At 67.7% G+C, this 25,127-nt stretch overlaps 3 protein-coding genes across 3 annotated transcripts; 1 reads left to right on the plus strand and 2 right to left on the minus strand.

Moving 5' to 3' along the window:
• Positions 1-423: 423 nt before the first annotated feature.
• On the minus strand, positions 424-14,836 carry NECTIN4 (nectin cell adhesion molecule 4). The gene is made up of 10 exons (XM_056137840.1): positions 14,772-14,836; positions 8,173-8,186; positions 7,343-7,702; positions 4,898-5,188; positions 4,397-4,517; positions 2,628-2,776; positions 2,404-2,560; positions 1,325-1,400; positions 1,035-1,109; positions 424-917 (listed from the first exon to the last, which is right to left on the minus strand). The coding sequence occupies exons 1-10, from the start codon at positions 14,834-14,836 to the stop codon at positions 693-695; spliced, it is 1,533 nt and encodes a 510-aa protein (XP_055993815.1). The 3' UTR covers positions 424-692.
• A 3,596-nt stretch (positions 14,837-18,432) lies between these two features.
• Positions 18,433-20,336, plus strand: KLHDC9 (kelch domain containing 9). The gene is made up of 4 exons (XM_056137765.1): positions 18,433-19,088; positions 19,417-19,576; positions 19,846-20,044; positions 20,148-20,336. The coding sequence occupies exons 1-4, from the start codon at positions 18,499-18,501 to the stop codon at positions 20,312-20,314; spliced, it is 1,116 nt and encodes a 371-aa protein (XP_055993740.1). The 5' UTR covers positions 18,433-18,498; the 3' UTR covers positions 20,315-20,336.
• Positions 20,046-25,059, minus strand: PFDN2 (prefoldin subunit 2). Its single transcript, XM_056137767.1, has 5 exons — positions 24,911-25,059; positions 21,201-21,289; positions 20,986-21,109; positions 20,709-20,892; positions 20,046-20,069 (listed from the first exon to the last, which is right to left on the minus strand). The coding sequence occupies exons 1-4, from the start codon at positions 24,986-24,988 to the stop codon at positions 20,716-20,718; spliced, it is 468 nt and encodes a 155-aa protein (XP_055993742.1). The 5' UTR covers positions 24,989-25,059; the 3' UTR covers positions 20,046-20,069; positions 20,709-20,715.
• Positions 25,060-25,127: the final 68 nt, after the last annotated feature.

Consider the following 25,127-nt stretch of genomic DNA (forward strand, 5'->3'; position numbering starts at 1 on the left):
CCCCACCCTGGCCATGGAGCGTAGGGGTGCGTCTCCCGCACCCCCCAGGACTGGACCTGCGTGGGGGGGGATCTTCTCCATCCACCCCGCCAGACCCCTGCCTCAGCCATCCGCAGTGACCACCTCCCCGTGGCTAGGGGACAGTGAGGAGTCCAGGCCCTGTGCTCCCGCCCACACCCCCATCCCAGCTCCCAGGCGACACCCCCCCCTCCAGGCTGCCTACGTGTGGGCATCTCGGGGGCCACTTTCTGCGCTGGCCTTGTCCCCTGACGAAGGCAGAAGAAGCCCACTGTCCCCAAACAGAAAGTTGGGGGCCGGGACTGGGGCAGCTCTGCCAGTGGCCAGCAGGGGACAGCAGCGAGCCGACCGCCAGGGCTGGCCCACGCTGGCCCTTGCTGGCCGCCCTCCCTGGCCGGGCCCAGCGACGCCCAGCTATGCCTGCACACCCGGATCCAGCCAGTGGCCCGGCCTCGCCCAGCCTGTGTCCTTAATACTGCTCTGGGCTCAGGAGATAGCTGCCAAGCAGGCCACTGACACACACACGCGCACGCAACACACGCATGGACACGCATGGACACACATGCGCACACACACACACACACACACACGGGGGCTTGGCCAGGGGAACCCGCCCATGGTCCGGCGGGGCCAGCGGCCTGGCGAGAGGGCGTCCCAGAGCAGCGGGCGGCGGGTCAGACCAGGTGCCCGCGCCCGTTGATGTAGATGCCGTTGCCCGTGGGCTTGGCCCGCAGCGTCCCGTTCTCCGGCACAAAGTGACTCATGGCCTGCTTGATGCTCTCGTCCTGCGCGTCCTCGTCCTCGGGCCGGCTGGAGCCGGGCGCCAGCAGCTCCGTCTGCGTCTCGATCTCCCTCACCGTGGTCAGCGTCGAGTAGCTTCGGCCCTCCGGCTCGTCGCTCTGGGGGCCGGGCACAGAGCGGTCAGCGGCGGGGACCGGCGGGCTGGCCGGGGCGGGGCAGGCCGAGCGGGGGCGGGGCGGGAGGGGGCAGCAGAGCCGAGCCGGGCGGGGGCTCACCATCACGGAGCAGCTACTGTTGTCCTTGAGACTATCGGGGTGGCCCTCGGCTCTCAGCCCTACACTCTCCTCCGGCTGCGGGCCCGGACACAGGGGGCAGTTAGGGGGCACCGCCCTGGCTCCGGGCTCCCCCGCCCCCTCCCGGCCCCTCCAGCTCTGCTCTCCTGCCCCCTCCTCCGGGGCGCAGCCGGGATTCCCGCCCCCCGAGGCAGCGTTTCAGAGCAGCCTGGGACGGTGGGGGGGTGGGTGGGGGGTCCCGGGGGTCACAGCGGCGCCCAGCCCGCCCGTACCTGGCTCCGGGGGTCCGAGTGGTGGGAGTGCAGCCTCCGGATGGAGTTCTCCCGCGTCAGGGTCAGCTCCTCCTCACTGGAAAGCACGCGGGTCAGGAGCCCAGGGAGGGCACGTGCACACACACGCGTGGGCGGGGCATGACAGGGAAGCATGTGTGCTCAGGCACACGTGTGAGGAGGTGTTGGTGTGTTTGTGTGGGCAGTGCACGGGGAAGGTACATGGCGGAGGTTATGGGCACACATGCTTATCTGTGCACGTATGTAGAGGCATGTGTCTGTGTGAGGATAGTGCATGTGCTTGTATGTTCATGCATGTGTCTGTATGAGGCTAGCATGTGCTTGTCTGTGCACATATATGCAGGCATGTGTCCGTGTGGCTAATGTGTGCTGATATGTGCATGTGTGCACAGGCATGTGTTGTATGAGGCTAGTGTGTGCTTGTCTGTGCACATATGTGCAGGCATGTGTCTGTATGAGGCTAGCGTGTGCTTATATGTGCATGTATGTTCAGGCATATGTCATATGAGGATAGTGTGTGCTTATATGTGCACATATGTGCAGGCATGTGTCTGTATGAGGCTAGCGTGTGCTTGTCTGTGCACATATGTGCAGGCATGTGTCTGTATGAGGCTAGCGTGTGCGTGTCTGTGCACGTATGTGCAGGCATGTGTGTGAGGCTGCGTGTATTTGCCAGGCATGAGTCCGTGAGTGTGCCCCTGTGAGATGCATGCGTGTGCTCTGCATAGGTACAGCTGTGCATACAGGCGGGTGCAGGCATGGGCACGTGGGCGTGCATGTGTGCAGACATGCATGGGTGTGTGCGTGCCGTAAGCACAGGCAGGGGTGAGGGTGTGTTGGGGAGTGCACGTGTGGGCGTCTGTCCGTGTTCCGTGTGTTGCCGGCACACAGAACGTGCACGGGGCTGTGCATTCACGGGAAAGTGTGTGTGTACACACGTGTCTGCGTGTGTCTGCACACGTGTGTGCGCAGGGGTCCGCCTGCTCTTCCCCCCCGTGCCCCGGCCCCCGTTCCCTCCGCGGGGCCGCGCCCACCCGGGGCCGTCCTCCCGCCGGACTCACAACTTCTGGGTCATCTGCTGGGCCTTGCGGCGGTGGTAGCGGGACATGAGGACGACGACCACCACCAGCAGGCAGAGGAGCAGGGCGGCGATGACGCCCACCACCACCACCGACGCCGACACCAGGTCCACCTGCTTCCCCGGCTCGTCCTGCGGCTCTGCGGGGACGGCGCGGTCAGCGGCCGTGGGGGGCCGCCCACCCCACCCCCCAGGCTCCCGGCTTACCGGCCACGGCCACGGCCACGCGGGCGTCCCTGGAGGAGAGCGTGTTGCTGGCGTGGCAGACGTAGGTGCCGCTGTGCTCCGAGGTCAGTGCCGGGAAGGACAGGGTGGCCCCTTCGGCCCGCACCCCGCTGGGCAGGGGCCCGTCCAGCCTGTGGGGCAGGAGGCTGCTGCTGGGCGTCCGCCGAGCCGGACGGGGCCGCCGCGTCCGCGTGCCCCGACAGCTCCCCCCATGACGTCAGCCGGCCTCCGGCTGTTCCCACGGGGCCACGCCCTCCCCCAGCAGGTCCTGGCAGGGGCCCTGCCCCTGGCCGCCCAGGCTGACCCGGGCACCCACGGGCCTGCGCTGCGGGAAGCACCCAGGCGCCCATGGGCCGCCCGGCTCCGGGCAGACCGACGGCCATGCCCGGGACGCCTTCCCAGAGGCTCCAGCTCAGGACACTTGGAGAGGGAGGGCTGGGGAGGGCAGGGGAGAGGAGGACTCGGGAGAGGGGCAGAGAGCAGGGGAGTGAGGGGAGGGCGGGAGATGCCTGCTTCTGTCCTGACCCTCCACAACACACGCGTGTCCCTGGCTCTCTGCATGCACACACATGCCTGGGCACACAAGGCCACGACATGGCAGTGTCCTGGGGGGTTCCTCTGCCACGTGGGCAGGCGCTGAGTCCAGTCCCTGGTGGCCGTGAGGACGGGCCCTGCCTCCTGACGCCAAAGGCAGGTGGGGACAGTGGAGGGGCCGAGCCCAGAGCTGGCAGGAGCCGGAGCACGGCCAGGGGTGGCCCCAAACCAGCCAGGTGATGAGTGACGGGGAACCGGAGGTTTAGGGACAGGGACACGAGCCTGGCGGTGCAGGCAAGGCTCTGGGTTCCATCCCCGCCACCCTGGGGTGAGCCACAGCCCTGGAGGGGTGATGGAGCAGTATGGCTGGGAACGGCACCCCAATAACAGAAATAAGGGGAGGGGGCCGAAGTGAGAGCACAGCAGGGAGGGCGTTAGCCTGGCACATGGCCAACCCAGGTTCGATCCCTGGAATCCCATAGGGTCAACCAAGCACCCCCAGGAATCATCCCTGAGCACAGAGCCGGGAATGAGCCCCGAGCACTGAGCCAGGAGTGAGCCCCAAGCACAGAGCCAGGAGTCAGCCCTGAGCACAGAGAGCCGGGAGTCAGCCCTGAGCAGAGCACAGAGCCAGGAGTCAGCCCTAAGCAGAGCACAGAGCCGGGAATCAGCCCTAAGCACAGAGCTGGGAATGAGCCCTGAGCACTGAGCCAAGAGTGAGCCCCGAGCACAGAGCCGAGAGTGAGCCCCGAGCACAGAGCCGAGAGTGAGCCCCGAGCACAGAGCCGAGAGTGAGCCCTGAGCACTGAGCCGGGAATGAGCCCCAAGCACTGAGCCAGGAGTGAGCCCCGAGCACAGAGCCAGGAGTCAGCCCCGGAGCACTGAGCTGGGAGTGAGCCCCGAGCACAGAGCCCGGAGTCAGCCCTGAGCACAGAGCCAGGAAACATCCCTGAGCACTGAGCTGGAAGTGAGCCCCGAGCACAGAGCCCGGAGTCAGCCCCGAGCACAGAGCCTGGAGTCAGCCCTGAGCACAGAGCCAGGAGTCATTGCCGGGTGTGACCCGAAAAGCAAAACATTTTAAAAAGCCGGGGAGAGATCAAAGCCTTCTCAACCCCCTTCCCCACGCCGTGCCGTCACCGATGCGTGCATGAACTTCCCTGCCTGCCCGGTGTCCCCTCCCCCCGCCCCGCCCCTGCCCTGCCCGGTAGGGGCCTCACCGGCTCCAGTTGTAGGACGGCGGCGGCTGCCCCTCCGTCAGACACTTAAGCGAGGCTCCTTCTTGGCCCACCTGCCACAGCTTGGGGTCCTCCAAGCCCCGCACGGACACCTCTGCCAGGACTATGGGGGCAGGAGGAGAAGGAGGGGTGATCCCCGGCTCCCACGCCCCCTCGCCCCACGCCCGCCCTCCCGGGAAGCAGCCGTTGCTCTGAGCTCCGCGTCCAGGGGGCTGCGGCCACACCCGGCGCCTGAGTAGCGGCTGTGTCACACTTTCCAGGAACCAAGGCTGCTCGGAGACAAGCTCCTGGCAGGTGACAGGATTCGGGCCGGAAGCTGCCCCCTGCACCTCTGCATGTTTCTGGTGCTGCAGACTCCAAGCTGGTCCCAGGAGACTTTGGGGGCACGGGGGGGGGGGGGGTGAAGCTCTTGCAGGCACACACCCAGGGGCGCAGGGTCTGGGCCGCCCCCCTGCCCGTCCCTCGCCAGAGCCCAGCACTCACAGGCCACCTGGAGGACGTGGGTGATCCGCTGGTCTTGCAGCAGCCCTGGGTGCGACACCACGCACGTGAGTGGCTGCTGGTTCATGCTACGGCTCGGCACCAGGCGGAACTCGGAGGTGACGGCCGCCGAGCGCGAGTGCTTGAAGGACCGGCTGGACGCCGTGCCCCGGACGGCCGTGTCCCAGCTCACGCTGGGCGCCGGGCTGCCTTCGGCCGTGCACGAGGCAGCCAGCGTCAGACCCTGGCCCTCCTCCAGCGCCGGCCCGGGGTTCAGGGAGGGCAGGGGCGGCACTGTGGAGAGGAGAGGAGGAGGAGGGGGGTCACACTGGGCGCCGGGAGGGGCGGGCAGAGCCGGGGGCGGGGGGGGGGGCTGGTCCCTGTCCTACTCTGTGTCCCCACATCACACCGGGAGCGAGGGCGGGTACCGCCACTGCCGCTGAGTATACAGCTGACTTCATAGTTTGGATTCTTTAACCTGCGCCTGGGTCATGTTTAAATCCTGCTTAATGAAGCAATTTAAGGGCTCGGCAGATAGCATCGAGGGATGATGAGGATCAGGGGCATTTAGTAACCTTGCTAAGCACGCGGGACCCCGCGACGCCGCTGTGCAATGCTGGATGTCAGCGACTTGCACCCCTCCAACGCTGGAGGAAGAGGTGGGGTGTGTGAGTGTGGGTGGGGTGGGGGGTGTCCCTGGAGGTCCAGAGAAACCAGGACAAAAAAAAAAAATACAACTGTTGCTTGTTTGAGTTTTTTTTTTTTAATTCCTATGGATGAGGCTGGAGCGATAGTCCAGCGGGGAGGGCGTTTGTCTTGCCTGCGGCCGACCCGGGTTCGATTCCCAGCATCCCACAGGGTCCCCTGAGCACCGCCAGGAGTGATTCCTGAGTGCAGAGCCAGGAGTCAGCCCTGAGCATCGCCGGGTGGAACCCAAAAGAAAAAAAGAAAGTCCATCTTGGGGCTGGAGCAATAGCACAGCGGGGAGGGCGTTTGTCTTGCCTGTGGCCGACCCGGGTTCGATTCCCAGCATCCCATAGGGTCTCCCGAGCACCGCCAGGAGGGATTCCTGAGTGCGTGAGCTAGGAGGAACCCCTGAGCATCGCCGGGTGGGACCCAAAAAAGCATGAAACAATAAATAAGTAAATCCCTGTGGGGGCCACACCCAGTGGCTGCCTGGGCGCTCCGAACCCAGATCTCGGGCCTGGGGCCTCCTGCGTTACTGGGAGGAGCTTGAGCGCTGGGCAGGCAGGAGGCTCGGCTTGGGGGGACCTGGAGAGGCCCCAGGCTGCGCGCCCCCGCATCCCCGCCCCGCGCGCTCCGCACTGCCCGTGCCCAGAACCCAGCCGGCCCCGCACCACGCGCCCTGCACGCCCCCAGCCCTCGCCTCGCCCCGCGCGCCCCGCACTCGCCCGACCCTGCATCCCCTCCCGCGCGCCCCGCACCTGTCCTGCCCCGCGTGCCCCCACTCCCCGGCCCGTATCCCTCCCGTGCGCCACTCACGTACCCCCCGCCCGCGCCGTGCCCTGAGAGCCCCCCAATCCCCGGCCCCGCGTTCCCTCCCGCGCGCCCCCGACTCCCCGGCCCTCACCCCCTCCCGCGCACCCCGCATCTCCTCCTCGCGCGCCCCGCACCCGTCCTGCCCCGCGCGCCCCTCACTCCCCGGCCCGCATCCCTCCCGCGCGTCCCTCACGCCCCCCCCACCACCCTCGCCGTGCCCTGAGCGCCCCCCACTCCCCGGCCCGCATCCCCTCCCGCGTGCCCCGCACCTGTTCTGCCCCGCGCGCCCCGCGCGCCCCGCGCTTGCCCGACCCCGCATTCCCTCCCGCGCGCCCCCGCATCTCCGCCCCGCGCGCCCCGCACTCCCCGGCCCTCAACCCCTGCCGCTCGCCCCGCATCTCCTCCCCGCGCGTCCCGCACCCATCCTGCCCGCGCGCCCCCCTCTCCCCGGCCCGCATCCCTCCCGCGCGCCCCGCATCCCCGGCCCCGTGTCCCCTCCCGCGCGCCCCCCACTCCCCGGCCCTCATCCCCTCCCGCGCGCCCCCCTCTCCCCGGCCCGCATCCCTCCCGCGCGCCCCCCACTCCCCGGCCCTCATCCCCTCCCGCGCGCCCCGCACCCGTCCTGCCCCGCGCGCCCCCCACTCCCCGGCCCGCATCCCTCCCGCGCGCCCCCCTCTCCCTGGCCCGCATCCCTCCCGCGCGCCCCGCATCTCCGGCCCCGCGTCCCCTCCCGCGCGCCCCCCACTCCCCGGCCCTCATCCCCTCCCGCGCGCCCCCCTCTCCCTGGCCCGCATCCCTCCCGCGCGCCCCCCACTCCCCGGCCCTCATCCCCTCCCGCGCGCCCCGCACCCGTCCTGCCCCGCGCGCCCCGCATCCCCGGCCCCGCGTCCCCTCCCGCGCGCCCCTCACGCCCCGACCCTCGTCCCCTCCCGCGCGCCCCGCACGCACCCAGCACTCGCAGCCGCAGGCGCGCCTGGAAGGAGCCCGCGGGGAAGGTGCTGACGCGACACTCGTACTCGCCCTCGTCCGCCTGCACCGCGTTGCGCAGCAGGACGGCGCCGTCCAGGGGGCTGCGTGGGGGCGCCGGCTGCTCCACGCGACCCTCGTAGGCGGCGCCCACGTGCAGCCCGTACTCGGCGTGCAGCAGCGCCAGCTCGCGCGCGCCCTCGTCGGCGTCCAGCCGCGCCCAGGCCACCTGCGCCACCTGCTCGTCGGGGTCCCCTCGGTAGAAGCAGGGCAGCCGGGCGTCCTGGCCCAGCACCGCCGTCACCACGTCCGCCGTCTCCAGCTCGCCCGCGGGGCAGCGGCCTGCAAGGGCGAGAACGGGGCTGGGGGCCACGGCGGGCAGGGCGCGCCCGCGCGGGCCCCGCCTCGGATCCAGACGGCCCGGCCGGGGGTCTTCCTGCCTCCCTCAGAGCCCCCCAGGGCCCCGCAGATGCCCAAGGCGAGGGCTGGGGGCATGGGACGGGGCTGGATGCGCTCTTCCATTTGGCAGATGAGGACAGGGGACCTGATCCCTGGAGGGAGGTGACACACCCCACCAGGTGGGCAGAATCGGGGGAACTCCGGTTTGGGGCCCCGCGGACTGTTTGTGGGTGTCCGTCCACGAGCGTTTTCCTCTCGCGGGGCTGGAGCAACAGCACAGCGGGGAGGGCGTTTGCCTTGCATGCGACCGACCCGGTTCGATTCCCAGCATCCCATAGGGTCCCCCGAGCACCGCCAGGAGTGATTCCTGAGTGCAGAGCCAGGAGGAAGCCCTGAGCATCACCAGGAGTGACCCAAAAAAGCAAGACTGTTTTCCTCGCGTCCAGCACCCCGATCCCTAGGCTTCTTCCGATCACAGGCGGGGTGCCCGGCTCATGCCCGTAGCCCCCAAGGCCCCCAGCGGCCAGCGAGAAACTCAAGGGTCATAGGCGGAGCGAGTGAGGCAGGAAGACCCCCCCAGAGACCCTCCAGACACCCTGCACACGCCTCTGTGCCCCTCAAGAGGGAATTCCGGGGCTGGAACACAACAGGTAGGGCGTTTGCCTTGCACACGGTCGACCCGGGTTCGGTTCCCAGCATCCCATAAGATTCCCCTGAGCACTGCCAGGAGTGATCCCTGAGTGCAGAGCCAGGAGGAACCCCTGGGCATCGCCGGGTGGGACCCAAAAAGAGAAAGAAAAAAAAGAGGGAATTCCAACGTGGGGGTCCCGGGTGCTGAGTGCAGGAAGGGAACAGGGAACGAGGTCAGACTCCCCGGGAAGTCTCGGCAGACAGGCTCAGAGGCTGGCCGGGGCGCGCGGGCGCGGGAAGGGTCTACCCCAGCCCTGGGGAACATTCTTCTCGTGGCTGGGACGTGAGCACCACGGATTCCCAGGGAAGAGGGATCCCATGTGGGAGGGAAAGCATGAGCCAGGGCTCAGGGCAGGACGCAGCAAGTCAGCCGCAGATCAGAGAGGGGCCCGGGACACACGGGTGGGGGTGCAGGACTCCCGGAAAGCCGGAGTCGTGGGGAGCACTTGGGGAGGAGCACGTCCCGGTTCGGGGCGTGGGTGGCGGGAGCTGGGGAGGATGGGACGTGGGGCAGGGGGTGGAGAATCCATCCCTGGAATCAATCCCAGCCCCCTGAACGCGGGAGCCACGCAGAGGGAGAGGGGACAGGCGGGATGGGGGACACGGGGGGGGGGGGGGCAGCACAGGTTCCTCAGGGACAGTGACAACTCAAAGCCGAATGGCCGGTCCTGTGGCGGGCAGCACAGGACGCTGGGGGGGGGGAGGTGGAGGTAGGAGGGTCCAGGCAGGGGACTGGTCAGTTCAAAGTGCAAAGCCCCAGTCTCGAGCACTGGGCATCAAGCACCAAGCACCACAACTCCTTCCTGCGTTAGCAGCTCGGACCCAGGACAGTCCGGGCAGAGCTCCCGGTGGCCATACAGAGGAGGGCGCTCCTAGGGGCCCGGGGGGCAGGGTGGCCGGGCGGGCTGGCTATCTGGGCCCAAAAGGGCGGGCGGTGTTCTGGGGTGCAGCCGGGGGTCCCGGGCCTGCCGGTAAGGCGGGGAGGGAGGCGTCCCGGATCGGAGGCCGCCCAGGACAGGCCCAACTGGCAGTGCCAGATACCAGGGCCCTGACCTGCCCCTCCCGTGGGTCCCTCCCTGCCCAGCCCCAGGCTCACAGGTCCAGCTCCCCGGGCATGCTGGGCGCCAAGTTGTGTCCCCTGGCTTGGGGCCCCGGGGACAGTTTGTGGGTCCCCGTCCAAGAGTGTTTTTTTCCCCCGTTCAGCACCCTGACCCCCAGCTCCCAAGGCTGCCAGCGACCAGTGAGAAACTCAAGGGTCATAGGAGGAGCGAGTGAGACGGGAGGACCCCCCAGGACCCCCCAGATGCCCTGTCCTCCATCATCACCCCTCTGTCTGGGGAGCACACACACTCACACACACACACACAATGCAGACTCACACACACGCAGACACACAGACACATGCAGATACACACACACAGACTCGCACACACACATGCACTCACACACACACAGATTCACACACATGCATACTCACACACACAGAGTCGCACGCGCACACACAGGCACACACACACTCAGACTCACACACACGCAGATTATGCAGACTCACACAGACACGCAGACTCACACAGACACACAGACTCACACACACAGACTCATAGACACACAGACTCACACACAATCACGTAGACTCACGCAAACACACACATGCAGATTCACGCAGACTCACACAGACGCACACACACACGCAGACACAGACTCACAGACGCAGACTCATAGACACACAGACTCACACACAATCACAGACTCACACGCAAACTCACACAGACGCACACAGACTCATTCAGGAATGTACTCATCCACACACGCAGACTCATGCAGACACACACACTCACACATACACACACACAAAGATGCACACAGGTTTTCAGAGACTCACGCATAGACTCACACAGACTCACACACAGAAACACACGCACATACACACACAAGCAAAGCCACGCACAGAGACTCACGCATCCACACGCGCACGCACAAACCCAGGCAGCGTCTCCCACATACTCAGGCCAGGGGCCAGAGTCTGAGCTGCACGGCCCAGGCCTGGGGGGTGGAGGGGCACACGGCCTCCTCTCTGTCCCCCAGCCGGGCCCTCCTGGGGCGTCAGCACCATGACGTCACCCGACTGCCTCACGCTGAGGTCACGGGGCGGGCAGAGGGGCCAGGCGGGCACAGACCCTCAGCGCAGCGCTGCCGGGCGGGCGGGGGGGTGTGACCCTCCCTGGGCCTGGCCCTCCAGCCGCAGGACGCTGGTCAGGAGCCGGGTGATTCAGCCCAGCCGCCGCCGCCGCAGCCACCAGCCACCCCTTGTGCAAGGGGAGAACAGGCCCGACTGGCCCGACAGGATCGGGCCTGGCCTCCCCCACGGGCCTCTGGGCCCTGCCCGGGTACCCCGCCCGCTCCAGACGGCCCCCACCCGGCGGTCGGTCGCAGGGGCAGGAGGGGAACTGAGTCTGGGAGCTTCCTCCTTCGGCGCTGCCCGCGAGGCCCTCCAGGGGGCGTCTGTGAGCAGGTGGGGGCGGCTAGGTCTGGGGTCCGGGGGAGGGACACCAGGGCCCCAGGGCGGGCCTGACGGCTAGTGTGGGTGCCCTTTGGGGAGGTTCTGAACCCAGGAGGACATGTGACCGGGCAATATCAGAGGGCATGTGAACACACGTGATATGGGTGAGACCCACGTGTCAATGTGTGAGGCCCCATGTATGTGAGCTGTGTGATCCGTGTGCGAGATGTGGGTATAAGATCGATGTTGGTGATCTGTGTGATCCATATTCATGACACGTGATCCGTATGTGGTCAGTGTGTGATCTATGTGTGATCCATGTGTGTGATCTATGTGCGATTCACATGTGATCCATGTGTGACACATGATTTGTGTGTGGTCAACATGTGACCCATGTGTGGTCCATGCGTGTGATCCATTTGTGATCCATGTGTGTGATCTATGTGTGGTTCACATGTGATCCATGCATGTGATCCATGTGTGACACGTGACTTGTGTGTGGTCAATGTGTGATCCATGTGTGGTCCATGTGTGTGATCCATGTATGTGGTCTATGTGGTTCTGTGATCTATGCATGTGATCCATTTGTGATCCACGTGATCATACATGTGATCCATGAGTGATCTATGAGTGCAACCCATGTGTATGATCCATGTGTGTAACTCATGCATGTGATCCATTTGTGGTTCATGTATGTGATCTATGTGATCTATGTATGGCCCATGTGTGACCCATGTATTTGATCCATGTGTGATCATGTATGTGTGATCTGTATGAACACTCATACATGAGACCGACATGTGTATGTGTGTTCCACATGTGAAATTCATGTGTGATCCATGTGCAAGATGCGTGTGACCCGTGCATCTTGTGGGAACTGTGTGATCTGAGCCTGTGTGTTTCAGACCCATGTGTCTGAAGTACATCTGAAACACACCATCATGGATAATAGTCCTGTGCATGACCCTTCCATGAGGCCTGTGCAAAGGTCTGAGATTCATGTGTGTGAACGTGGGAGATCTCTGTGCTCTCTGTGCACCTCACGCTCTGCTCCCTGCTGCGTTCCAGTCTAGTCTCTGGCTGTGTCTCTCCGTCTTTCCTCCCTCCTTCCTTTCTTCCTTTTTCTTCCCTTCCTTCCTTCTTTCCTTCCTTCCTTTCTTCCTTCTTCCTCCCTCCCTCCCTCCCTCCCTCCCTCCCTTCCTTCCTTCCTTCCTTCCTTCCTTCTCCTTCCTTCCTTCCTTCCTTCCTTCCTTCCTTTCTTCCTTCTCCTTCCTTCCTTCCTTCCTTCCTTTCTTCCTTCTCCTTCCTTCCTTCCTTCCTTTCTTCCTTCTCCTTCCTTCCTTCCTCCCTTCCTTCCTTCCTCCCTTCCCTCCTTCCTTCCTTCCTTCCTTCCTCCCTCCTTCCCTTCATCCAATCCTTCCTCCCTCCTTCCTCTCTCTCTCCTTCCTTCCTTCCTTCCTTCCTTCTCCTTCCTTCCTTCCTTCCTTCCTCCCTTCCCTCCTTCCTTCCTTCCTTCCTTCCTTTCTTCCTTCTTCCTCCCTCCCTCCCTCCCTTCCTTCCTTCCTTCCTTCCTTCTCCTTCCTTCCTTCCTCCCTTCGTTCCTTCCTTCCTCCTTTCCTTCCTTCCTCCCTTCCCTCCTTCCTTCCTTCCTTCCCTCCCTCCCTCCCTCCCTTCCTTCCTTCCTTCCTTCCTTCCTTTCTTCCTTCTCCTTCCTTCCTTTCTCCTTCCTTCCTCCCCTCCTCCCGTCTTCACTCTGTGTCCCTGGTTGGCTGTGCTGGAGGGGGTGCAGGCGGCTGTCCCTGCCCACCCCCGTGGACACCTAGGGGTGAGGCCACTGTCCGCGGGCGGGCGGGCGACGGGAGACACTCGGGCCGCAAACAAACAGCAGTCTGTGGGCTCCAGCCCCCCCCCCTCCCGGCTCCCCAGCACCTGTGCCCCCCCAAGCAGCCTCCACCAGAAAAACCAGCTCCCAGAGAGCGGGCAGGGTGTCTGGGCGGCTGGGGGAGGGTCCCGTCTGGGTCCCCTTTGTTAAGGCATCCCTCCCGGGGACAGTGGGGATGTGTGGGGGCGTCTGAGGTGAGACCCGGCTGGGGTGGGGGCCCGGTGACGTCACCACGCGTCGAGGGCCCCTCCCCAGGGCCTCTGCACAAGGCAGAGCCCTGAAAACCGGGTGCCCCCCCGGCTTCCCCCCCCCCCCCGGCTTCCCCCCACTGTCCTAAGCCCCCAGCTTAGCCACAGCTTCCCTGCCCGGGCAGGGCGCCCACCGGCAGATTAGCGTCGGGGGTGGGGGGGCGGCGAACAATGGGGGTGGCCGGGCCCAGACAGGGTTCCCAGGTAAGTCCCCTAAACCCCCGGAGCCGAGTCTGAGCCCGCTGAGTCATCGCTCTGTGGGTGGGAGACCCCAAACTCCACTTCTCCCAAACCCCGGGAGGCCGGGGGAGGGGCGGCGAGTCTGGGAAAAGCGAGTCCCGGGCAGCGGGGCCCCCGCGACCCACCCGGGACCCTGGGACCCCAGGCCTCCTCCGGGCAGCCCCACCCACCTCTGCGGGATCACTGCCTCCCACCCCCACCCCTGGGACAGAGGCTGCAGCCGGATCGCCCCGATGCCCAGGGCGGGTCTGAGGTCACGGCCACTTCAGGGCTTTCCCGGCACCCCGGGGATCCCCGCCCCTCTGGCTGGGTCCAGCTCCCGGGTGCAGGGCTGGCCCTCTGCAGAGGGGGCAGAGCACGAGGGGCCTCAGTGAGGGGACCTGGCGGGCGCAGGCCCACTGGGGTGACGGGGGCGTGGCTCCGGGTCCCTGAGGGTGTCAGGGCAAGGGACCGGGCAGGGCTGGGAGGGGGAGGGAGGGGACCTCACCCGGAAACTCATCCCATTACCCAGGAGACAAAGGCGCCTCAGCGGGTGGGGCCCGGCCTGGGGCACTCCCAGCCAGGACTGGGGGTGCTGGTGGCAGCAGGCAGTGGGTCCTCCCCACCCCCCACCCCCCACCCACCGCTGTCCAGGCAGCAGCCTTCAGGGGTACTCAGAGGCCACTCAGAGCTGGAGACGGGGATCAGGGGGTGGACAGGGCCCCACCCAGCCGGACCCTGGGGTGCCGGCGACTTTCTCAGACAAGTCCCCGCAGGGGGCACTGCAGAGATGCTTGGAAGAGCTCTTCTCTGGGAGGGTCCCCTGGGACCCCCCACACCTGGAGGCGAAGGAAGGGGCCGGGAACCCCAACCACACCCCCGTCGTGCACAGGCCCCTGCAGGACCCCCCACGCCTCCTCTCAGAAGCCCCCACAGCACGCTCCGCCTCGGGACTCCCAGACTGACAACGGTGGCTCGGTCTGACTCAGTTTCCCTACCCTTACGTCCGTCCACACGGGGAGCCCTAGGACCAGCCTGTCCCTGTCTGGAGCGGGGACACCTGTTCTTCCTCCTCCACTGGCCCCGAGAGAAGCAGCTGCACCCTCAATCTGGCGGCCGGACCCCCTTTACACCTGCCGCTCCCGGGGGGTCAGGGCGAGCGGGGGGAAGGGGGGGGACAAAGGGGGCCACACCCTCCATGGAGGCACGACACCCACACTGGACTCCACACCCGGCAGCCCAGTGGGCAGGCGGGGGACGCTGCCACCTCCCTCGGGGTTGGGACCGTGGGGCGGGGGGAGACGGACCCCCCAGAGTGTCCGTCTCTCCCTGTGGCCGTCCTGGCTTTGCTCATCCCTCTGCCTGGCCGGCCGCGGGATTGCGGGAGTGTGTCCCCCTGCCCACAGGGGAGGGGGACGGGCGCCCCGCGGAGGGGCGTGAGGGGGCGGGAGGGGTCGCGTCCTACCTGCCAACAGCGCCAGCAGCAGCAGCAAAGGGGCCTCGGGCCCCCACATCTCGGCTCCCAGGGGCCGGGCCATGGGGCGGGCAGCGCTGCCCGGGGTCGCCGGGGGAGCTGGCGCGGCCGGAGGCAGGAGGTGCCGGGCGCTCGGTGGCCCCCCGCGGCTGTGTCCGAGCCCCCTGCCCCGCTGCGCCCGGCCGGCCGCCTGCCGCTGCCCCCTAGAAGTTCGCCCGGGAGCCGCGCTCTCCGGAGCTGCTTCCCACGCCGCCGCGGCCAGCAGGACGGTAGAAACTTGGGAACCTGCTCAGCCGGTCAGAACAGGTGCTGGTCCCGTCCCGGGGGCCGGGCCTGGCACGGAGCAGACGCAGCCGACGCTCAGCTCAGCCGCCGCCCCCACGACGGGCGGGCAGGGCCGGGCGGGTGCTCCAGGCCTCCTGGGTGGGAGGAAGGAGGCAGGACACCGCCTGGCGCCCCCCCACCCCCGGCCCCCGGGGCCACGTGGGGACCAGACCAGAGGCCGCAGCTGGCCGGGCCCCCCTCCAACAGGAGACAGGCGGGGCTGGGGGCTGACCCCGCCCCCCAACGGGAGTCCGGACAGGGCTCCTCCTGCCCCCGTGGTGACCGGCCGTCGAGGCCTCGTGTCCATGCTCTCTGGCCAGCCCTGGCCTTGACTCCTGAGCCCGGGAGGGTCTGCATCCGCGACGGGAGAGGGGACGGGCCCAGTGGAGGCTGGGGGACAGTTGGAGGGACAGAGTTTGGACTCAGTGGGGGCAGAGCCACAGCAGGACACGCGCCTGAGACAGGCAGACGGGACATGGGGCAGGAGGTCGCGGCAGGGGGCCGGGGCAGCGTGGGGGCGTCACTGTCGCTGCCCGGCCAGCTCCATCCTGCTGCTCCATCCTGCTGCCCACGGAGGCCGCCCATCCCCTTCCCCGGGGTCCGGCCCCCGCACCATCACCCCGGGCGCCCCCACCCGCCAGCCTCATTACGGCCGTTCCCTCATTTGTGCGGACTTATCTCTGGAGTTAAATTGTCACTTTTGAAGGAGAGGCCCCGGCGGAAGCCGGCTGGCTGCCAGCGGCCAGGACGTGGCGTGAGGGACTGGGGGCCGGCCCCCGCCTTCCCGAGGGGGTTCCCCTCTGCTCACCCGCTCCGCTCACCCATGCCCACCGAGGGGCCGCCCGAGCCCGGGTCCGACTCGGAGCGTGCAGGTGAGGGTCGCCAACACGGGGACCCGCTCCCTGTACCCGCCTTGCCTCTGCACAGGACGACCGACCGTGGGGACCCCTCCCTCCACGCCCCCGGCCCCCTCCGGGGAACCCCAGCCCCCCGGAGCTCCGTCCCCACCTGTGCCGGGGGTGGGGGTGGGGGGGCCCCACCCCGATGCCGCTTTGAGATCTGCCGTGGCTGGGGCAGGGCCGGGGGGCGGGAGGCGTGGCCTCGGTTATAATTATAATTATCGCACCTGGATGCTATCACAGCCCCTCCGTCTTCCCACGGACTCCCCCTCCCAGGCAGGGAAGTGCCGGGGAAACCGAGGCACGGGGCCCCGCCCCTCCCCTCTGCCCTCCCACGCGCCGCAGGACCCCACCCCAGCCCTGAAGCCCAGGAGCCCCCACCACTGGGAGGGGACCCTGGGGGGCTCAGAGCCTCCAGGGCTGGGGTCCCCCATCTGGTCCCCTAGTCCTGTCTCAAGCTCCACCTGGCCCCAGGAACCCCCTGCCCAGGGACATGGTCTGGCCAGGGGCAGCATCCTTGACTCTGTCTTTCCTTCCTGGTGACCGCTGCCCCCTGTCCCCCACGTCCCCAGTGGCCGGCCAGGTGTGTGGCAGGCATAGAACCCGCACAGGGGCATGTCTTGTGGCATGGTTGGTGCCCCGGAAGGGCTCTGCCCCGGGAAGGCTGGCCGCGGGCACAGCCTGTCCTATCACCGTCCCTGTCTCCTCATCCCTGTCCCTCTCCTTGTCTCTGTCCCTGTCCCCGTCCGTCCTGATGCCTCCTGGCAGCTGTGGCCGTGTGTATGGCGTGTGTCCGGCTGGCCGCGGGCACCGTGAGCTGCAAACTCAGCCAAACCGGTTCTTGTTTGTGTGGACAAGCCTGGCGGTGAGTCAGGGAGGGCCAGGAGGGGTGGGGTGGGGGGAGAGGAAGGGTCGGGGATGGGGGGGACAGGGTGTATAGCAGGAGGAGCCCTGGGGAGGGACTTCCTGGGTGTCCTCCTTAGGGGGCACCCTTGGGTCGCGGCCTCTCGCTCTAGTCTTCAGGGGAAGGTGGCGAGGGCTCGAGTGAGGCCCGGGGCCGGGCTGCACCATCCCTAGGCGTGAGGGGGCCGCATCCGGGTCCAGGGGGCTCCACCTCTCAGGACCTCCTGCTGGACCCTGCTGCCAAGGGTCGGAGGATCCAGGGAGGGCGTGCAGGACTTGGCCTGGCTCTCCTTCCAGCACCAGCCCCCGCCCCTCCTCCTAGATATTTTTTTGGGGGGAGGGCCACACAGGTGATGCTCGGGGGTTCCACCTGGCTCTGCACCCAGGAATGACTTTTTTATTTTTGCTTTTTGGGTCACACCCGGCGATGCTCAGGGGTTACTCCTGGCTCTGCACTCAGGAGTTACTCCTGGCGGTGCTCAGGGGACCATATGGGATGCTGGGAATCGAACCCGGGTCGGCCGCGTGCAAGGCAAACGCCCTCCCCGCTGTGCTCTCTCCAGCCCCCCAGGAATGACTCTTGGAGGTGCTCAGGGGACCCTATGGGATGCCGGGGATCGAACCCGGCATCAGCTGCGTGCAGGCCAGTCCCTCCGTGCTGGACTGTGGCTCCCGCCTCTGCCCGTACCCCCAGATGGGGGCGTTCCGTGCTGACCTCTCCTCCCTGCGGTACGGACGGCAGCTCTGGGGAACCCAAAAGGTCCTCCCGCTTCTTGGCTATAGAAAAAGGCCGAAAAGGGAGGCGGGGTGCAGGCTGAAGAGCCAGACAGCAGCTGGGGACCCGCTGGACGTGGTTGCAAAGACCTCTGTCCCCTCTCCAGGGCAAAGACCAGCCTGACAAGGCCCCGGGCACTGGAGTGCTAGGCAGCTCCGGGGCAGTCGCGTCGTCTCCAGAGGCCGGGGACTGAGGCGAGAGCAGCCTTGGGGACACAGGTCCCGGTGAGTCCTGCCCTCCAGGCTGTTCCCTGGGAGGGGCGGGCACCTGTCCCCTGGCTCCTGCCGTAAGGCACAGAACAGAGGGATAGGGGACGCCGGGGCAGAGGTCAGGTCCACGGTGCCCGGGGCCACCCTGATGCCAGCCGAGGCCCGAAGACCAGCGGCTGGCTTTATTCCGGAGCCCCTGGCCGGAGGGTGCCTGGCGCCCCGCCCCGCTGCACCCCAGCAGGTGTGGCCGGGAGCCGCGGCTCTGCTGCGCCCTAGCGGCCAGTCCCCCAAAACGCTCTGGGAGCGCACGGCCGAGGACAGGTCACCTGCAGCCGCACGCAGTGGGGAACCTGCCTGGTCCAGGGGGCTCCCCGTCCCCGCTGCCCTCCCCGGGGCCACCAGGGCGCCCGCAGCTCCCGGTCACCATCCAGCTCAGCCCGCGGCGGGGGCCCCCTGGAGACACCTCCCGTCTCCATGGTGACGACATCACCCTGGCCAACAGCCTCCAGGTCTCCCGTCCCCATGGCAACAGCCGCAGCATCCCGGGGCGTCGGCGGGTCAGCCGGCCGGCGGCCTCCGGGCGACCGCCCTTTCCGGTGGCCGCGGTCGCGTGTCCATGGAGACGGCGGCGCTTTGCGACCTCGCGTTTGCGCGCGCCACGTCACGCGGGGGGGGCGGTTGCTGGGCCGGCGGGGGCGGGGCCATGGCAGGGGCCCGGGGCTGGACGTGGCGGCCGGTGGCCCGGGACCCGCTGCTGGCGCGGGGCTTCCACTCGTGCACGGAGCTGCAGGGGCGCTTCTACCTGGTGGGGGGGCTCCTGGCGGGAGGCAGCCGGCAGCCCAGCGCGGACACGGTGGTCTTCGACCCGCGGGGGCGCCGCGCGGTGCGGCTGGGCGCGGGGGACGGCCCGGGGCGCAGCCACCACGATGCAGTGGCCGTGGGGGGCCGCTGGCTGTGCGTGGTGGGCGGCTGGGACGGGGCGCACCGCCTGGCCACCGTGGCCGCGCTGGACACGGAGAGCGAGCACTGGGAGGCGTGGGCCGCCGCGCCGGGCGGCTACAGCCCGGCCGGCCTCAGTGGCCACACGTGCACCCGCGTGTCCGAGCGCGAGCTGCGCGTCGTGGGCCGCGAGGGCGGGACGCGCACGCAGCGCCGCTTCGGCAGCGTCTTCACGCTGCGCCTGGACCCCGACGCCCGCGCCTACAGGTTCGAGCCGCGCCCCCCGCGCGCGCCCCGGCCCGACTGTCCCGAACCCCCGCGCGCGCCCCTGCCCGACTGTCCCGAACCCCCGCGCCCCCCAAACCCCCCAGCGCCCCGGCCCGACTCCCCTGCGCCCCTGAGTCCCTGTCCCCGGCCCTACTGTCCCGCGCGCCCTGCGCCCCCGCCGGACCCTCCCGCGTCCCACGCGCCCTGCACCCCGGCTCGGCTCCTCCGCGACCCCCGCGCCCGGACCCGGTTGTCCAGCGCGCCTCGTGCCCCCTCCCCAGCCTCTCCCGCGCCCCCGCGACCCCCAGCCCCAGCCTCTCCCGCGCAGTTACACGGAGGAAAGCTACCGCACGACCTCGCGCTCGGGACACTGCGCCGCGCTGCTGCAGACCCCAGGGCCGCGGCCGGGCCACCAGCTGCTGATCGTGGGGGGCTGCATCTCCCCGGAGTCGGAGGTGGCCGGCCACTGGAGCTGGGGCAAGATTAAGGTAGGTGGGGGGTGGGGGTGGGGGCTGGAGCGATAGCACAGTGGGGAGGGCGTTTGTGAACGCGGCCGATGCGGGTTCGATTCCCAGCATCCCATAGGGTCCCCTGAACACCGCCAGGAGTAATTCCTGACTGCGTGAGCCAGGAGGAACCCCTGAGCATTGCTGAGTGTGACTCCCCCCCCCAAAAAAAACCAGATTAAGGTAGACAAGGGGCGCGCACTGCCCGTCCCAGCTCCGAAAGGTCCTCAACACCGCACCCCCCCTCCCAGCTGGAGCCCCCCGCAGCCCCCTGCTTGACGGAACAGCTGGCCAGGCTGGTGAGCGGCGCGCAGGGCGCCCTGCAGGGCCCGCGGGGCCTCCGGCATCACTCGTGCACCGTGGTGGGGCCCTTCGCCGTCATCTTCGGGGGAGAGACGCTGACCAGGGCTCGAGACACCGTGTGCGATGACCTCTACGTGCTGGACGCCCGTGAGAGACGGAGAGGCGGGCAGGGGGGCGGGGAGGGGGCGCCCCCCGTCGCCTGCCCGGGGGTGGAGCCTGGTCCAGCCCGCATCCCTCCCGCTCCCTGCAGGCCGGGTCCCGCCGTGCTGGTTCCGCTTCCCCTGCGCAGAGCCCGGGATGAAGCGCTTGGGCCACCGGACGTGCCTGTGGGGTGACCAGCTGTACCTGGTGGGCGGCTTCGGGGCCGACGGCAGGACGGCCAGCCCCGAGGTGTGCGTGCTGGACCTGTTCCCCTGACGCTGGGCCCCAGGGGCCCTGCTGACCGACCGCGGGCTCCCCGGGGCGCACCTCTCCGCACGCATCTGCGGCGGTCACCCGCGGCGGTGTCCAGGGGGCCGCCGCGGTTCCTCATTAAAGCTCAGTTTGACAGGCACGTGTGTGAACTTGGGGGGCAGCGCGCGCCCCCCGTTTGTCAGGGTCCCCCCGGCAAGCGCTGACCCAGGCTGGGCCCGCGGGACCCCACGGCCCCGTTGCGCGCCGCGTTCTGGCGCGAGCACAGGCTTGAGTTCAGTGTTCTGACCAAAACATTTAATTAACAAAAAAAAAAATCAAACCAAAAAAAAAAAAAAAAAAAAGAACCACACACACACAGGACAGCAGAGAAGGGAGGAGGAGGCTGAGAGAACCGTGCGGGCGGCCTAGGAGACCAGGACCCCCGCCGAGCCGCCCTTGGGGCCCGGCCCGTCGGGGGGCGCGGGCGCCGCGGGCTTCTCGTCCTCGCCCAGGAGACGGATGTTGTGTTTTTCCCGGAACTCGTTCAGCTCCTTGCCCTTGGCCTGCAGCTGCTGCGTCAGCGTCTCGATGATCTTCTGGATCTGGGGAGGGCAAGTGGGCGGGTGGGCGGCGGCTCCCGCGCGTCTGGGGCCTCCCGCAGCCCCCCGCGCCCCGCGCCCCGGCCCCGCGCGCACCTGCTCCTTGTTGCTCTCCAAGGCGGGCAGCACCTCCTTCACCGTCCGCTCCACCAGGACCCCACCCACCATGCGGTAACACTTCCGCGTCTCGTCCACCTCCTTCAGGGTGTCGATCACCAGGCTGGGGGGTGGGTGGCAGGGGTGAGGGCCGGACAGTCCACGCGCAGGGCGCGCGCCCGTCCCCTCCGTGGTCCCCCGCCTCCGCCTCTCACCTGTGCTCACCCAGCTCCATCTCCAGCTCGGCCGCTTTGGACGCCAGGCCCCGCTGCTCCTGCCGCAGCCGGTTGAAGCCGGCAATGACCTGGGGGGTTGGGGGAGAGGGGCAGTGGGCGCAGGTTCACCCCCCTGGTCCAGCAGCACACGCCTCACACCTCGCCCCCAGGAATGAACCGCGGAGTCCGCCGCTGGGTCAGGGGTGGGAGGGGACAGCCAGGCCCCACGCCAACGGGGCAGGTACCTGGCCCACACTGGGCGTCCACTCCCTGGGCAAGTCCCTGGTGCTGGCCGCAGAGCCGGGTGCCCAGCCCACCCTGCCCAGTTCCCAGACAGCCCCAGAATGGCCCCCGATTACCCACCGCGGGCAGGGAGGCTGGCCCAGTGTCCCACCCCAAATCCCTCCTGTCCAAACCAGCCCCCACGACCACTATGACCCCCCCCCCCACCCGTTCCCATGCCAGGCCAGGCTCGGGGTGGGAACTGGGCACAGTCTGCTCTCCAAGCCCCACAAAACGCCAGGCCAGCGATTTCTTCCCTCGTTTTTGCTAATTACTTGCTTCCTAATTGCATCTCGGTGGTCCAGACCGTAAGCTTTTATTATTTTTTTAGGGGGGGGGTCACAACTGGCAAAGCACAGGGGTTGCTCCTGGCTCTGCACTCAGGAATCACTCCTGGCGGGGCTCGGGGGACCCTATGGGATGCTGGGGATCGAACCTGGGCACTATGTTGTTATCACTCCAGCCCTGACCATGAGCTTTTTTTTTTTCTTTTTCTTTTTCTTTTTGGGTCACACCCGGCGAGATGCACTGAGGTTCCTCCTGGCTCATGCACTCGGGAATTACTCCCGATTAATCACTCCTATTCAAGGGAGAACACAGGCTTGAACAGCAAGCTGATTCTTTTCTTTGAAGAAACTGAGGCTCCTTGAAGTGAACTGTTTCAGCTCACCCAGCTGCCAGGCCCAGCACTGGCTTGCTTCTGACTTTACAACGGTTCTGGAATTGATTGTCTTTTTTCCATTCTTTTTGCTGAAGAATTTTGTTTAAGAATTTTTTAAAGAATTTTGTCTATTATATTTCCCTCTGGGCTGGAGCGATAGCACGGCGGTAGGGCGTTTGCGTGCTCACAGCCGACCTGGCTGATCCAGGTTCGATTCCTCCGCCCCTCTCTCTCGGAGAGCCCGGCAAGCTACCGAGAGTATGTCGCCCGCATGGCAGAGCCTGGCAAGCTCCCCGTGACATATTCGAGATGCCAAACACAGTAACAACGTCTCACAACGGAGACGTTACTGGGCCCGCTCGAGCAAAATCGATGAACAACGGGAGGACAGGGCTACAGTGGTGCTCGGGGGACCCTATGGGATGCTGGGAATCGAACCCGGGTTGGCCGCGTGTAAGGCGAACGCCCTACCCGCTGTCCAGCCCCTGCGACCATGAGCTTTTAATGAACAACAGAGCCTAAGAGATTCTTCCACGTATCTTATGGGTTTGGGGATCACCCCTGGCTGTGGTCAAGGGCCACTCAAGGGTGCCCCGGAGGCAGCTGGCTCAGTTGGGGAAATCTATCCGGGCCGCCTGGTACAGGGCCTGAATCCCAGCACTTTCTCCCCGGGGCGCCAGCAGGCTGGGAGCGGAGAACCCAGAGAGCAGCGGACACGGGCTCCTGACCCTACCCAGTGGTGCTCAGGGGCTACTGCCAGCCCCAGGGAGCACCAAGGATCCCCGAGATCGAATCTTGACCTCCTGCCTGCAGAAGCAGCCAGCCCGGTTCTGCTCTGGCCCAAACCCGTGTCTGTGACTTCGAGGGCCGGTTTTCCCCGCCGCCTGCCAGCCCAGAGAGGCATTCGCTGTTCGGGAGGGTTCCTGCCCCTCCTGGTTCCGTAAGTCCTGCAAAAATCCACCCCTGCTGCCCTCCATGGACCCTCTCTCCTGCCCACACTTGCCTTCCCTTTCCAGGGGCCTTTCCCTGGAACTAACCAACACTGCAAACCCTGGCTAAACTGCGTCCCCCACTCGACACTGCGGCCGGGCCGGGCAGGGCCCAAGCTGACAGCCCCTGGGTGCCCCATCACCGGATCCCGGGCGCTGTCTGAACCAGGGGGGGGGGTCTCCCGTACTCCTATACCCACAGCTCGGGAGCCCCATCTCGGACCTGGAGGTCTCCTTCACCAGGGGGGGGATCTCCTGCACCCAGGGGTCATCCCTACTCCCATGTCCACAGGCTGAGCGCCCCATTCCAAACCTGAGGGTCTCTCGCACCTGGGGGTCTCCTGCACTGGAGGGGGGAGGGGTTTCTGCACCCAGGGGTCTCTCTGCACCTAGAGGATCTCCCCTACACCCATACCCGCAGCCTAGGCGCCCCATCCCCGGACTTCGAGGTCTCCTGCACCTGGAGGTCTCCTGCACCGGGGAATCTTCTGCACCCCGGGGATCTCTTGAGCCCAGGGGTCTCCCTGCACCCTGAAGGGTGTCCTGCAACGGGAGATCTCCTGCACTCGGGGAAGCTCCTGCACGTGGGAGATGTCCTAGCAGGGATGGGGGAGCAGGGGGGTGTCGTCTTCTGCACCCGGTGGGGTCTCCCTGCACCTGGGGTCTCCTGCATACACCCGGGGGAGCTCCTACGCCTGGGGGGGGATCTCGCTGCACGGGTGGGGGGGAGGGGGGTCTCCCTGCACCCTGGATATCTCCTGCACTCGGGGTAGCTCCTGTGCCCGGGGGGGGGGGGGGGGGGGGGGGGGTCCCCCTGCACCTGGGGTCTCCTGCACACACCCGGGGAGTTTCGTGCACCCCGGGGAGCTCCTATGCCTGGGGGGGGGATCTCGCTGCACGGGTGGGGGGAGGGGGGTCTCCCTGCACCCTGGATATCTCCTGCACTCGAAGGAGCTCCTGCACGGGGAGGGGGGTGGTCTTCTGCACCCGGTGGGGTCTCCCTGCACCTGGGGTCTCCTGCATACACCCGGGGGAGCTCCTACGCCTGGGGGGGTCTCCCTGCACCCTGGATATCTCCTGCACTCGGGGGAGCTCCTGTGCCCGGGGGGGGGGGGGGGGGTGTCTCCTGCACGGGGGGGTGTCTTCTGCACCCGGTGGGGTCTCCCTGCACCTGGGGGTTTCCTGCACTCGGGGAAGCTCCTACACCTGGGGGGGGGGGGTCTCGCTACACGGGGGTGGGGTGGGGGGGGAGTGTCTCCCTGCACCCTGGATATCTCCTGCACTCGGGGGAGCTCCTGTGCCCGGAGGGGGGGTCTCCTGCACTGGGGGGGGGGTGTCTTCTGCACCCGGTGGGATCGCCCTGCACCTGGGGGTCTCCTGCACCCGGGAGGTTTCGTGCACCTAGGGAGCTCCTACGCCTGGGGGGGGGGGTCTCGCTACACGGGGGGGGGTGTCTCCCTGCACCCTGGATGTCTCCTGCACTCGGGGGAGCTCCTTGCCCGGGAGGGGTCTCCTGCACCCGGGGGGGGGTCTTCTGCACCCGGTGGGGTCTCCCTGCACCTGGGGGTCTCCTACGCCTGAGGGGTCTCCTGCACCCGGGGGGGTCTCCCGATTTCCATGCCCGCAGCCCCCCGCCCATCCCCCTCCCCGGCCCTCCGCGGCCCGCTCGCCGCATGCGGGGGGCGTGACTCACGGCCCGACGCCGCCCCCCGGGCGAGCGCGCGTCCGAGACGCCCCCGCGGCGTCCGACACGCCCCGGCGCGGGCCCCGGCGATCACCTGCTCGGCCGAGACCCCCGCCCGGCCCGCGCCGCCGCCGCCGCCGCTCTTGCCGGCGCGCCCGCTGCCGTCCGCCATCGCCGCCGCCCGTGGTTTCCGGCCGCCGGCCCGCCCCCCGCGTCACTTCCGGGCGCCCCGCCGGCCCGCCCCTGCGGGCGGCGCACGCCCCGCCCCTTCCGGCGCGCCCGGGCCCCGCCCCTTCCGGCGCGCCCGGGCC

Source organism: Sorex fumeus, unplaced genomic scaffold (genome assembly GCF_029834395.1).
Source record: "Sorex fumeus unplaced genomic scaffold, SorFum_2.1 ptg000127l, whole genome shotgun sequence".
Taxonomy (NCBI): domain Eukaryota; kingdom Metazoa; phylum Chordata; class Mammalia; order Eulipotyphla; family Soricidae; genus Sorex; species Sorex fumeus.